Source organism: Balearica regulorum, chromosome 10, assembly GCF_011004875.1.
Source record: "Balearica regulorum gibbericeps isolate bBalReg1 chromosome 10, bBalReg1.pri, whole genome shotgun sequence".
NCBI classification, from domain to species: domain Eukaryota; kingdom Metazoa; phylum Chordata; class Aves; order Gruiformes; family Gruidae; genus Balearica; species Balearica regulorum.
Window position 1 is genome coordinate 13,907,483 of NC_046193.1, and position 10,719 is coordinate 13,918,201.

Genomic DNA, 10,719 nt, shown 5'->3' on the forward strand with positions numbered 1-10,719 from the left:
GGGAGGCGGGACCCGGCGGGCGGCGCGGGTTGGTTGGGAGCGGGGGGGGGCGGTGGCGGCGGCGGGCGTGCAGCCATTGGCGGGGGCGGCGGGCGCTGAGTCAGCGAGCGCGGCCCACGTGGTGCGGGCGGGGCGGGGCGGGGCGGGGCGGAGGATGGGGCCGCGGCGGCGCCTGGCGGCCGCGCTGCTGCCGGCCCGGTGGGGGGGGGCTGGGCTGGGGGGGGCCCTGCTGGGGGCCGCCCTCCTCGGGGGGGTCCTGCTGGGGGCCGCCCGCGCCCACCCGGACCGGGACGGAGCCGGGGACGGGGACGAGCCCTGCCGAGCCTGCCGCGGCCTGGCCGACAGCTTCAGCAGGGTGCGGGGCGCGGGGGGGTGATGGGGGCCGCGGCGTGGGGCGGACACGCTGCGTGGGGAGGGTCACGGAGGCGTGATGGGGCCTGGGGGGGGGTATGGGGTGACACAACCCCTGCTGCGGGGGGAGCCGGGGCGAGGGGGGCGGTGACGTGGGGGGGCCCACGGGTGACAGACGGCGTGGGGGGGGGGGGTGGCCCGGCGCTGGGTGATGCAGGCGAGCAGGGACAAAGGGCGCTGTGGTGGGGGTGACACGGCCAGAGGGGGCCAGGGGGAGCACGGGCTGGGGGGGGGACGGACAAGGAGGTGACAGGGCCCCGGAGGGGGCGGCGTGGCCTGGGGGGACATTGGTGAGGTGGGGGCACGCCCCACAGCTTCCCTGGGCCGGGGAGGGGGTGCTGGGGGGGGGCACAGCGGCTGAGCTCTGGGGAGGACAGAGGGTGGCAGATCCCCGGGGGTGCCTGGGGGAAGGAGGGTGCACGGCCCTATGGGGACGGGGTGACTGGGGGGGTCCCACGCCTGCACTGCCCCCTGCCACGTGCCCAGGGCCTGGAGCGGACAGAGCACGAGGGCTTCGGCGGGGGCAACACGGCCTGGGAGGAGGAGAAGCTGGCTAAGTACCAGCACAGGTGGGTGCCCCCCAGCTGGGGGGGGGGGAGGGTCTGAGGGGGTCCAGCTGCCACGGGGGGACACATCCCCACGCTGACCCCCCTGTCCCCATAGCGAGACCCGTCTGCTGGAGGTGCTGGAGGACATCTGCGCCCCCTCGGACTTCGCCTGCCACCAGCTGCTGGAGCGGAGCGAGGAGCACGTGGAGCAGTGGTGGTTCCACGAGTGAGTCTGGGGACGGGGACGTGGGGGGACGGGGGGGATGGCAGGGGGCTGAGTGCCGTGTCCCCCCCCCCCAGGCGGCAGCAGCACCCCGACTTCTTCCGATGGCTGTGCGTGGACAGGCTGGCGCTCTGCTGCCTGCCCGGCACCTATGGCCCTGACTGCCGGCGTGAGTAGCTGTGGCACGAGCGGGGCGCCGGTGGGGTGCCGGTGGTGCCGCCCAGGCTGGAGGGGCCCCCTGGCACACTGCCCCCTGCCCCGGCTGCCAGCCAGCTGGTCTCTCCTCGTGCAGCCTGTGCCGGCGGGCCCCAGCAGCCCTGCAGCGGCAACGGGCGATGCGATGGCGAAGGCACGCGCCGCGGCACCGGCCTGTGCGTCTGCAGCCCAGGCTACGGTGGCCCCTTCTGTGCCGAGTGCGGTGACGGCTACTACGAGGCCTCGCGGAACAAGAGCCACCTGGTATGTGCCGGTAGGTAGGGGTCCGGCCCGGTGGGGAGAGGGGCTGCGTGGCCGGGGGTTTGCCCCAGTGCCGCCCTGGCAGCGGGTGCAGGCAGCTCTCCCCTGCCTGCGCTCATGCCCGCTCGCCCATGCCCACAGAGTGCTACCAGGCGTGCGGGCGCTGCACGGGGCCGGAGGACTCCAGCTGCCTTCGCTGCAAGAGGGGCTGGGTGCTGCACGAGCACCGCTGCATTGGTGAGGGCCGCGGCAGGGTGGGTGGGCAGCAGGCGAGCTCGGGGTGATGGGGTGGGGGGAGGCTGCATTCCTGGAGCCAGGGCTCAGCGGGGCCGTCCTCCTACATGTCCCCCAGATATCGACGAGTGTGGCACAGAGATGGCGCACTGCCGAGCCAACCAGTTCTGTGTCAACACGGAGGGCTCCTACGAGTGCCGAGGTCAGGTGGAGGTGGCGGTGGAGGGAGTTTCCCTGCGAATGGGTCCCCCGTGCTCGGGGCCATCCCGGGCTGCCGCTGGGCTCTGGTGGCAACCCTGGCTCTTCTCCCCATGGCAGACTGCTCCACGGCCTGCATCGGCTGCATGGGCGCCGGGCCGGCTCGCTGCAAGAAATGCAACAAGGGCTACTGGCGGGACGGAGCCAAGTGCCTGGGTGAGTACCTCCTGCGGGCTGGGGGGCAGCTCTGCCCCCTCCCCACTGCCCGAGCCCTGCCCCAGCCCTGCTTCCCCCCCCCATCAGACGTGGACGAGTGCGCCAACACGGAGGAGCCGGTGTGCACGGGAGTGCAGGAGGTGTGTGAGAACACGGAGGGCAGCTACCGCTGCGTCTGCGCCCGCGGCCACGTCCGCCGGGATGGGCACTGCGTGGAGGACAAGCCCCCCGGTACGGCCTGACACGGTGGTGGTGGGGACATGGGCTGCCTGTGGGGGTGTGTGTGGGGGGCTCTCCCTGCTCAGTCGTGCCCCCCCACAAGCGCCGTCCTTGCAGATGCCCCGGAGAAGGGCTTCTTTGACGACGTGACGGAGGATGAGGTGGTGGTGCTGCAGCAGATGTTTTTCGGCGTGATGATCTGTGCTCTCGCCACGCTGGCTGCCAAGGGCGACATGGTCTTCACCGCCATCTTCATCGGTGCTGTGGCTGCCATGGCCGGCTACTGGCTCTCCGACCGCAGCGACCGCGTCCTTGATGGCTTCATGAAGGGCAGATAGCTCTGGGGCTGCCGGGTGCAGGCCAGGGGGGCAGGCTCAGCCTGGGGTGCAGAGTAACCCCTGCCAGCAGGGCTGGCTGCCAAGGCCAGATCCTGCGCACGGTGCTGTGCCCTGCATGCGTCCCCCAGCCCCCCATTAGCGTAGGGTCTCACCCCTCCTGCAGAATGAGCTGGGGGTACCTGATCCCCGGGGGCTCGTGCAGCCCCCTCCGGCCGGAGCGGTGATGCCAGGCAGCACAGCACCGTGGGGAGGGGCACAGCATGCTGCCCCCAGCCCCTCGTGCTCTGGAGGAGAAGCCTTGCACCGTGGCAAGGCCTGGGGGCGGGTTGGGGGGTGCTCTGGCCCCGCTGGGTGCCGGGGGGGGTGATGCTGGCAGAGCTCGGCCCCGCTCCCTGCCTGGCGAGCGTCCCCCAGCCTAGGGGCTGCCAGCCCCGCGGGACCTTGTGTCCCCACCATGAGACCCTTCCCCGTGGGGCAATGGGGAGCCCCCCACCCCCTCCTCCCCACATCCCTGGGCAGAGCCCATCTCTTCCCCTCCCAGGCTGGGGGGGCCGGGAGGCTCCCGTGGGGCAGGGGGTCAGGGGCCCCTCGTGCGGCGCCGTGCCAGTGGGGGGGCCCTGCCGGATGCATGAGTGTGGCTGTTGCATTTGTCCGTGGTTTGTCTGTCGGGGTGTGCCCATCTGTCCGTGTGTCCATATCTCAGGAAATAAAAGCTCTGCACACCCAGCACGGCTGCTTTGGGGCGGGGGGGGGGGGCTGGGGGTGCTGCTCCCCACCGCCGCCTCTGCACGCCAACAGGGCTGCCTCCTCCCAACATAAACTTTTTATTTCTCTGGTTTGGCACAAACAGAGCTGGCCCAGCCCAGCTCCCCCCTCCTGCCTGGCCCTGCAGGGGCGCAGGATCAGACCCCCAGACCCCCATGCTGTGTTCGTCCCCCTGCACCCCCCAGTCTCTGCGTGTCCTCACGTCTCCCTGGCTCAGAGCTCGATGGTGTCGCTGGAGAGGCTGCGGGCATCCACTGCCTTGCCGAGGGCTGGGAAGCTGCGGGGGCTCTCGTGCTCCCAGGCGGGGGGCACGGCGGGCACCAGGAGGGGGGCCCGGCTGGGTGCCTCGTCCAGGGGCAGGCTGTCGGGCGAGGACAGCCCGTGGCGCCAAGGGTTCCAGCTGATCTTCAGCGAGCTGCTCTCCAGTGAGCTGGCTGAGGCGGTGACGGTGACCGTGACGGTGCCGGGAGGCTGCCGGGGGCCGGGCAGCTCTGTCAGCGAGCTGCACCGCACCATGCGCCCCAAACTGGGGGTCTCTGCAGGGGCCAGGGAGCCGTGCAGCGAGGTGCCAGAGCCACGTCGGGACCAGTTGAAGAGGCCGTCGCGCAGGAGGTGCCGACGGCACAGCGCCTGGTCGATGCTGCGGCGCAGGTCGATGGGGGATGGCGGGCGGAAGGCCAGCTCCCCCAGCGAGGGGGACGAGCCCTGCTCGAAGGCGGCGCAGGAGCGGGCAGCCACCACATTGGGGCACTTGGGGCTGAGCCCCGGCATTCCAGTGGTGCCGGCAGCGGCCGCCCAGGCCTCATTGCTGTCCTTGAGCGCCCGCAGGGGCAGCTGCTCTGCCGGGTTGCGAATGAGGCTCTTGGAGATGTCGCTGGCAGGTGCCCGCTCCAGGCCGGTGCCACCGGTGCCACCAGTGCTGCCGCCGGCCCAGTCGTAGCAGTTGTTGGGGTACTCGGGTGCCTCGGCTTTGTGGCCGGTGCAGAAGTACCGCAGCGCCTTGGCCCAGCAGGAGTGGCCGTCAGGGCTCCGGCGGTGGCACCGGCAGCACAGCGGCTCGGCGGCGGCTGCCAGCAGTGCCAGCGCCATGCCCAGCTCACTGACTCGCAGCCAGAGCTGTGCCACCCAGCCGGGCCGGGAGAAGCGCCCAGGGGGACCCAGGACCCCCCGCAGCCACAGGGTGCTGTACAGCTGCAGCCCGCAGACCGGCAACCCTGCCGCCGCCGCCCCCAGCAACGCCCAGACACCCTGCCGTGGTCCTTGCCCCTCCTGGGGCACCCGCAGCACCCGCCAGCACCCCCAGAGCCCCCCCAGCAGCAGCAGGGCCCCAGCCCCACAGCCCAGTGCCTGCAGCCCCAGCCCAGTGGCAGGGCCCAGCCGGGGTGGGAGCAGGTCAGCAGCCCCCAGAACCACGCTCTGCAGGGTGACAGCAACCCCCAGTGCCGGCAGCCCCCGGAGCCGGGCCGGCAGCAGCCGGAGCTGGGCCAGGCGTTGGAGCCGCTGGAGCAGGAGGGCGAAGGCACCAAGCAGCAGTGGGAAGGGGGCCGTGCTGAGCAGCAGCAGGGCCCGGGGGGGCAGGCGGCCCCGTGCCCCGTAGGGGTCCAGCAGCAGGAAGGTGGTCCGCAGCAGGCAGGCGACCAGCAGCAGCCCATGGGCCCCCAAAACATGGGGCAGGTGGGCAGGACGCAGGGTGGCCGCCCCCAACAGCCCGGCCAGGCAGCCCAGCGCCAGCAGCAGGAAGATGGCAGCCACCCCATAGATGTGGGCCTCCCAGGCGAAACCCAGCTGGTGCTGCAGCTCGGCCCAGCGCAGCCCTGTCCTGTTGGACCCCGGCGCCAGGGGTGGCTGGCTGGGCTGCGGCTGCGGCTGCAGCGTGGATGGATCCCGGGGAGCTGGCTGTGGCGTCACCCCTGCCCGCCGCCACGTGGACGAGGGGGTCGTGGTGCCGTGGGTGGGGGGCTGCGTCCCTGGGGTGTCTGCGGGCAGGAAGGAGGGGGATCGTCAGTGGGGAGTGGGGGGGGGTCAATGGCACACAACCCCCACCTGCACCCCCCGTTGGGATGCATCAGCTGTGGCACCCCGGCACCGCAGGGGTGGATGCCTGGTGCTGGCCAGGGCTGTGCCCACCAGCAGCTGCCGGGGGGTCTCTGGCAGGACCTGCAATGCAGAGGGTGGCACCCCCCCCGTCACGTCCCCGACCCCCTGGGCAACCCCCGCCCGCTGGGCACTTAGCACTAATCCCTGTGGGCAGGACTAGATTAGGGCCATCGCTGGGTGCAATCCTGATTGAAGGTGTCACCGCGTCCTGGATGGATGGCCCAAGATAGCTGCCATCCCCCCCGCCAGCCCAGATGCCCCGGGGATGGGCTCCCACAGCATCTACAGAATGGATGGGCTTGGACACAGCCCTGCATCACCTGAGCTCCTGGTCTCGGGCGTCCCTGCGGTGGGATGTGCCGTTGGCTGTGGGGTGGTCTTGGTGGCATTCAGGGTGCTTGCGGGGCCCATGGCGCCCCGGACCCGCTGTGGGGAGCCGACGTCCTCCTCGGGCAGCAGCCCTGCGAGAGAGGGCAGAGCCAGGTGCTGGCACCTTGCAGGGGCTCAGTCCCCACCAAGGGGTCACCCACTCAGTGCTGGCTCCTACCTGTGCCGAGGGTGCTGGAGGGGGCCGTGCTGGACATAGTTGGCGGTGGGGGGCCAGTGCTGAGGGCAGCCCCTGGGGCAGGCTGGGGTCCCCACTGCCCCGTCGGCCTGGGGTCTGTGTGAGTGGCCGTGTCCCCGGTGCTGGCAGTGGCGTGGCTGAGCGGGGCCCTCCGGGTGCTGCGCTGGTGGGCTGGGAGCACCTGGGTCCAGGGCTCAGCCAGCCCCCAGGACGAGGTTGTGGGGGACAGCCGTGGGGCAGAGCTAGGTAGAGCCGGGGAGGGGCTGGGGGGCCCCCCCAGGTCCCGCCGGCTGTCCACTGGCTGTGCGGAGCCAGGGCTGGCGTGGGGACCCTGGGCTGGCCCTGTGCCTGAGGGGTGGGGGACAGGGACTGTGCCCAGTGGGACCGGCTGGCTGCTGGCTGGAGCAAGCTGTGCACCCTGAGGGAGACCCAGGGCTGCCATGGGTTCCCCCGCCACTGGATGTCCCCCTGCGTGGGCATCTGCTGTCCCTGCTGCCGGCAGGGGGGTCAGGGCAATAGTGGACACTGTCGGCCGGGGGCCGGGGGTGCTGCTTGGCCCGGTGGCACTCTGCTCGGCCAGGGACGGGTCCTGCCCTGCCCAGGGTGGCCCTGGGGAGCTCGGTGTCGTGTCCGCGGGCACCTCGGGGCCCGGCGTCCCCAGCACAGAGCTGTGGGGCAGCCAGATCCCCCCCTGGGGGCTGTCCTGGCCTTTGGCCTCGTGTCCTCGCCAAGTGATGAGCGGCTCCTCCGCCACAGCCGGGGCTGCGCCATCATCCCGCCAGGCCCCAGTGCCAGTGCCTGCCATGGTGGTTTCTGTCTCCAGGGCTGTGCCGGTGACATCCCCTGCCTGCAGCGGTGGGGACCAGTGCACGGGGCTGTTGCCCCCCCAGTGCTCACTCCCGGGGGCCCCAGCGCCGCTCGGGTCCCCCGACGCCTCCCAGGTGGGTGACGGGCCCAGCCACTGCTGTCCCCAGGCAGGTCGATGCAGGGGGTCCCGTCCCCGGTGCAGGGTCCAGCCCGGGGACAGCCCCGCCGGCAGCATCCCCTGGGCCCCGGTGGGGACCCGGGTGGCCAGGAGCAGCCCCCAGGTGACGAGCCGTGCTGCAGCCATGGCGAGCACCTGCGGGGGACGGGGGGCTCGGTGAGACAGGACCCGTGGTGGCTGCTCGCGGGTGCTCACGCCACCGGCCGTGGGGCTGCTGTGCCCACGGCAACCCACAGCGTGGGGAGAGACCCAGTGGCTGGGCTGGCCCCGGGCCCTGTCCCCGGAGTCCCTGCCGCCAGTGCCCCCATTCCCGGTCTTCCCCTTCCCAGTGTCCCCGGTGCTGGCAGTCTCCATCCCGGTGTCCCCGGTGCTGGTGGTCGCTGGTGCTTAGTGCTCCCTACCCCCAGCATCCTCGGTGTCCCCGTCCCCGGTATCCCCTCCCTGGTGCTCCATCCCCGGTGTCCCTCCCGGTGTCCCCGCTGCCGGCGGCCCCGCTCCGCCGCGCACCGTTCACCTTGGCGTGTCCGCGGCTGCATCCCGGCGGGGATGCCCGGCCCGGCCCGGCGCGCCCCGCCGCCGCCGCCGCACACGCGGCTCAGCCCCGCCGGGCCGGGGCCGGGAACGGGGCCTGGGTCAGGACCGCCCGGCTGCGGCGGCGGCCCTGCGCTGCGTGTGCGGGAGCCGGCGGGGCTGCACTGCGGGGCCGGGCCGCGGCCGATGCGGGGCCAGAGCGGGGCCGGTGCGGCCGCCGCATTCCGCGGACCCCGCCTGGAGCGTGCGGGGCCGGCCCCGCTGCTCGGCGCTCGGCGCTCGGTGCTCGGTGCCCGGTGCCCGGTGCCCGGGCCGCGGTGCGGCCAGCCCCCTCCCGCCGCCCGCCGCAGCCCGGGAGGCCCCGGTGCCGGAGCCGGCTGCAGCCCCCCCGCTGACCTGCCGGTGCCGGTGCCGGTGCCGGTGCCGGTGCCGGTGCCGGTGCGGGCGGGCCGGGGTCTGCGGAGGAGCGGGCGGCGGCAGCCGGTCACGCGCCGCCCCGAGCCGCGGGCACCCGCGCGGGAACCCGCCCGGCACCGGGAGCGGGGGGGGGGGGGGCGGGGGGGGCGCGGGGCGCCGGGCACGTCTGGGGCCGCCGTGCGGGGCCGGGACCCGCGGGGCCGGGCAGAGGGGCGAGTCCCGTGGGGCTCAGCTGGAGTGGGCTCCCCTGCGACAGGTCCCCCGTGGGGCGGGTCCCACGGGGCAGGAGACAGCAGGGCAGCAGAGGGGATGCTGCCTGCGGGGGCAGGCGGGGCAGGCAACCCCCCCCTCCCGCCCCCGGAGCAGGCAGCCCCCAGTGCGGGGCTGTTGCCGAGGCCGGTCCCACTACGGGCATAGGGCAGGTGGGGTGGGCTGCGGGCACCCCCGGTAGGGTCCCCGGGAAGGTCCGTGGGTGGCTCTGGCACCCTCCTGCCCCACACCTGCCCCACGCCTCCTGCCCACCCTGCATGGGGCACACGGCGCCCTGGCAGCCACTGGGCTATGGGACCCTGCCAAGGTGCAGGTAATTAGCTAATCAGCTAATTGTCCCGCTGGAGAGCTGCCCGCCCTGCCGGGGCTTGGGCTGGCATTGGCATGGCCCCAGCGCCACAAAGTCACACCGGCTCAGGGCTCTGCCCCAGACAGTGATGCACCTGGCTCCTTGCCTGCATCCCAGCTCCCTGCCTGCACCCCGGCTCCCTGCCTGCACCCCGGCTCCCTCAGGCAGTACATGAGCTGCTGCAGCCTTGGCAAACCCCTGTCATCGCCATTGCCCTCCTCTTGCCCAGGCCAGCAGAGGCATGTGGCACCTCGGGTCCCCAGGGCAGCGCTGTGCCGGCAGCAGCAGATAGTGCCCCTTCATGCTCCCATCCATCCCCGGGGCATCGCTGCAGGCACATGGGGTATTTCTGGGCCCTGGTTCACCCCTCCATGCTGCCGGCCTGGGTGTGGGCAGTGGGGCCAGGGGGGCTGCGGCAGCCAGCTGAGCACAGGGGCCGGGGAATTCGGGCAATGCTGGCATGCTGGCCCCCACGAAGCAGGCAGGGCAGGCAGCTAATCTGGGGATTAGCACCAGGGAGGCCGCATGGAGGGGGAGAGCTGGGCAGCGGCAGAGCCCCAGGGGAGCGGCCGGCGAGCCTGCACCGTGCCGGGCACTGCCAGCACCGGGCAGCACCACAGCTGGCTGGTCTCACCCCGCAGACAGGACGGATGTAGTGCTGAGCGTGCAGTGGGGCTGCGGGGAGGGAGCCGGCTGTGCCCCGTACACCGCAGTCTTCAGAGTGCCTTGAGCATGAGGCACGGGTGCAGCAGACACCTCCACGTCCCTGATGCTGTCAGCGGTTTCCTCTGCTGCCAAGTGACTCACTGGCAGATGAAAAGATGAGCGCCCCACTCCCTGCCACCGCAGCGGCTGCCTGCCTGCCCGCACAGCCAGGAACGCCGGGCAGAGGATGCGACCTGTGTTCTCACACCCTTGTGCCCGCAGCCACCTGGGTTTCACTCGCTTTTGCTCACTGTCTTCTGCCTTCTCCCGGGCTCTCCCCCAAGGAAGCAGGATAAAACCACAGTTTAGGAGAAAATTACCCCAATTAAGTGCCCACAAACAGCCTGGCATTCAGCTTTGCATTTTCATGACCACTGCGTGTGTTTTACAGTGCTGCCTCATGGCCCCCACAGCCCCCCTTGGCTGTGCTGCCAGGGCACCCACACCCGGCACGTTCCCCAGGGACCTTTGGTGATGGGTGGGATGAGACCCCACAAACACAGGTGCTGGCAGCCTCACAGCAGCAAAGGCCGGGAGAGACCCCACGCGCAGACTCCCAGGAGGGAGACAGAGACAGCGAGCTCATGGCCATGCACGCCGGGAGCGCAGGCTGGGAGACAGGGAGATGGGACCTGCTCTGCCGGGGTACAGGCACAGTGCCTGTGGGAAGGCTGCTGTGTCCCACAGGATTGCGGTGGCTCCTGGCTGGGGATGCCAGCCCTGGGCCTCTGCGTGGAGCCGGCAGCAGGCACATTCCGTTTTTGTCCGGTGAAGCTGGGAGAGGAGTCGCCATCGTCATGGCCATATTGGGACAAATATTCTTACTGGCAGCAAAAACCCTGGAGGAGACCCCGAGCGGGAAGGGGGGTGTGGGGCTGGTCTGCGGGGGCCGGGGTGGCACCCTGGGGCTTCCCCCCGCTCCCCGAGGGAGGTGGCCGGCGTGGGGCGCAGCACCGCTGGCTGCTGTTGCCGTTACGCCGCCTTTCTCTGGGAGTTTTGTTCGCGATCCTGCTGCGTGCCACTGTGCGCATGTGGTGGGGGGCTGCGGGGGTCCCCAGGGCAGCCCTGCGTTGCACCCCATGGCACAGGCACTCCGTCCTCGGGGTACCAGTGAGGCAGGGCCTGCTCCGGCTCAGCGCGGGGGCTTGCAGCAGACACCTCCAGAGGTCCCTCCAAGCTCAGCCATGCACTG

General features: G+C 72.0%; 3 protein-coding genes across 5 annotated transcripts in view; 1 reads left to right on the forward strand and 2 right to left on the reverse strand.

The window, feature by feature from the left end:
• Positions 1-10,719, reverse strand: part of LOC142603171 (calcium/calmodulin-dependent protein kinase type 1-like) — a 151,206-nt gene that overhangs the window by 27,471 nt on the left and 113,016 nt on the right. The gene's annotated exons all lie outside the window — the stretch shown is intronic.
• On the forward strand, positions 149-3,569 carry CRELD1 (CRELD disulfide isomerase 1). 2 transcript variants are annotated; one of them, XM_075762193.1, is made up of 10 exons: positions 149-355; positions 898-980; positions 1,075-1,185; positions 1,260-1,351; positions 1,475-1,651; positions 1,780-1,875; positions 1,991-2,074; positions 2,191-2,286; positions 2,374-2,517; positions 2,623-3,569. In XM_075762193.1, the coding sequence occupies exons 1-10, from the start codon at positions 155-157 to the stop codon at positions 2,841-2,843; spliced, it is 1,305 nt and encodes a 434-aa protein (XP_075618308.1). In that variant the 5' UTR covers positions 149-154; the 3' UTR covers positions 2,844-3,569. The 2 variants fall into 2 exon arrangements, with proteins under 2 accessions (XP_075618308.1, XP_075618309.1); XM_075762194.1 differs by having other exon boundaries at positions 1,305-1,351.
• Positions 3,638-8,219, reverse strand: PRRT3 (proline rich transmembrane protein 3). Of its 2 annotated transcripts, XM_075762192.1 has the most exons (4): positions 8,183-8,219; positions 6,253-7,390; positions 6,026-6,166; positions 3,638-5,584 (listed from the first exon to the last, which is right to left on the reverse strand). In XM_075762192.1, the coding sequence occupies exons 2-4, from the start codon at positions 7,379-7,381 to the stop codon at positions 3,822-3,824; spliced, it is 3,033 nt and encodes a 1,010-aa protein (XP_075618307.1). In that variant the 5' UTR covers positions 7,382-7,390; positions 8,183-8,219; the 3' UTR covers positions 3,638-3,821. The 2 variants fall into 2 exon arrangements, with proteins under 2 accessions (XP_075618307.1, XP_075618306.1); XM_075762191.1 differs by lacking the exon at positions 8,183-8,219 and having other exon boundaries at positions 6,253-7,697.

Excerpts from the sequence above, each read along its gene's own strand:
- CRELD1 (XM_075762193.1), top strand. The coding sequence starts at position 155 with ATGGGGCCGCGGCGGCGCCTGGCGGCCGCGCTGCTGCCGGCCCGGTGG. Across the intron at positions 356-897 it reads TGGCCGACAGCTTCAGCAGG|GGCCTGGAGCGGACAGAGCA; the intron begins GTGCGGGGCGCG and ends CCACGTGCCCAG. Across the intron at positions 1,186-1,259 it reads GAGCAGTGGTGGTTCCACGA|GCGGCAGCAGCACCCCGACT; the intron begins GTGAGTCTGGGG and ends CCCCCCCCCCAG.
- PRRT3 (XM_075762191.1), bottom strand. The coding sequence starts at position 7,609 with ATGGAGACTGCCAGCACCGGGGACACTGGGAAGGGGAAGACCGGGAAT. Across the intron at positions 6,167-6,252 it reads CTCCAGCACCCTCGGCACAG|GGCTGCTGCCCGAGGAGGAC; the intron begins GTAGGAGCCAGC and ends CCTCTCTCGCAG. Across the intron at positions 5,585-6,025 it reads GCCCGAGACCAGGAGCTCAG|ACACCCCAGGGACGCAGCCC; the intron begins GTGATGCAGGGC and ends TCCTGCCCGCAG.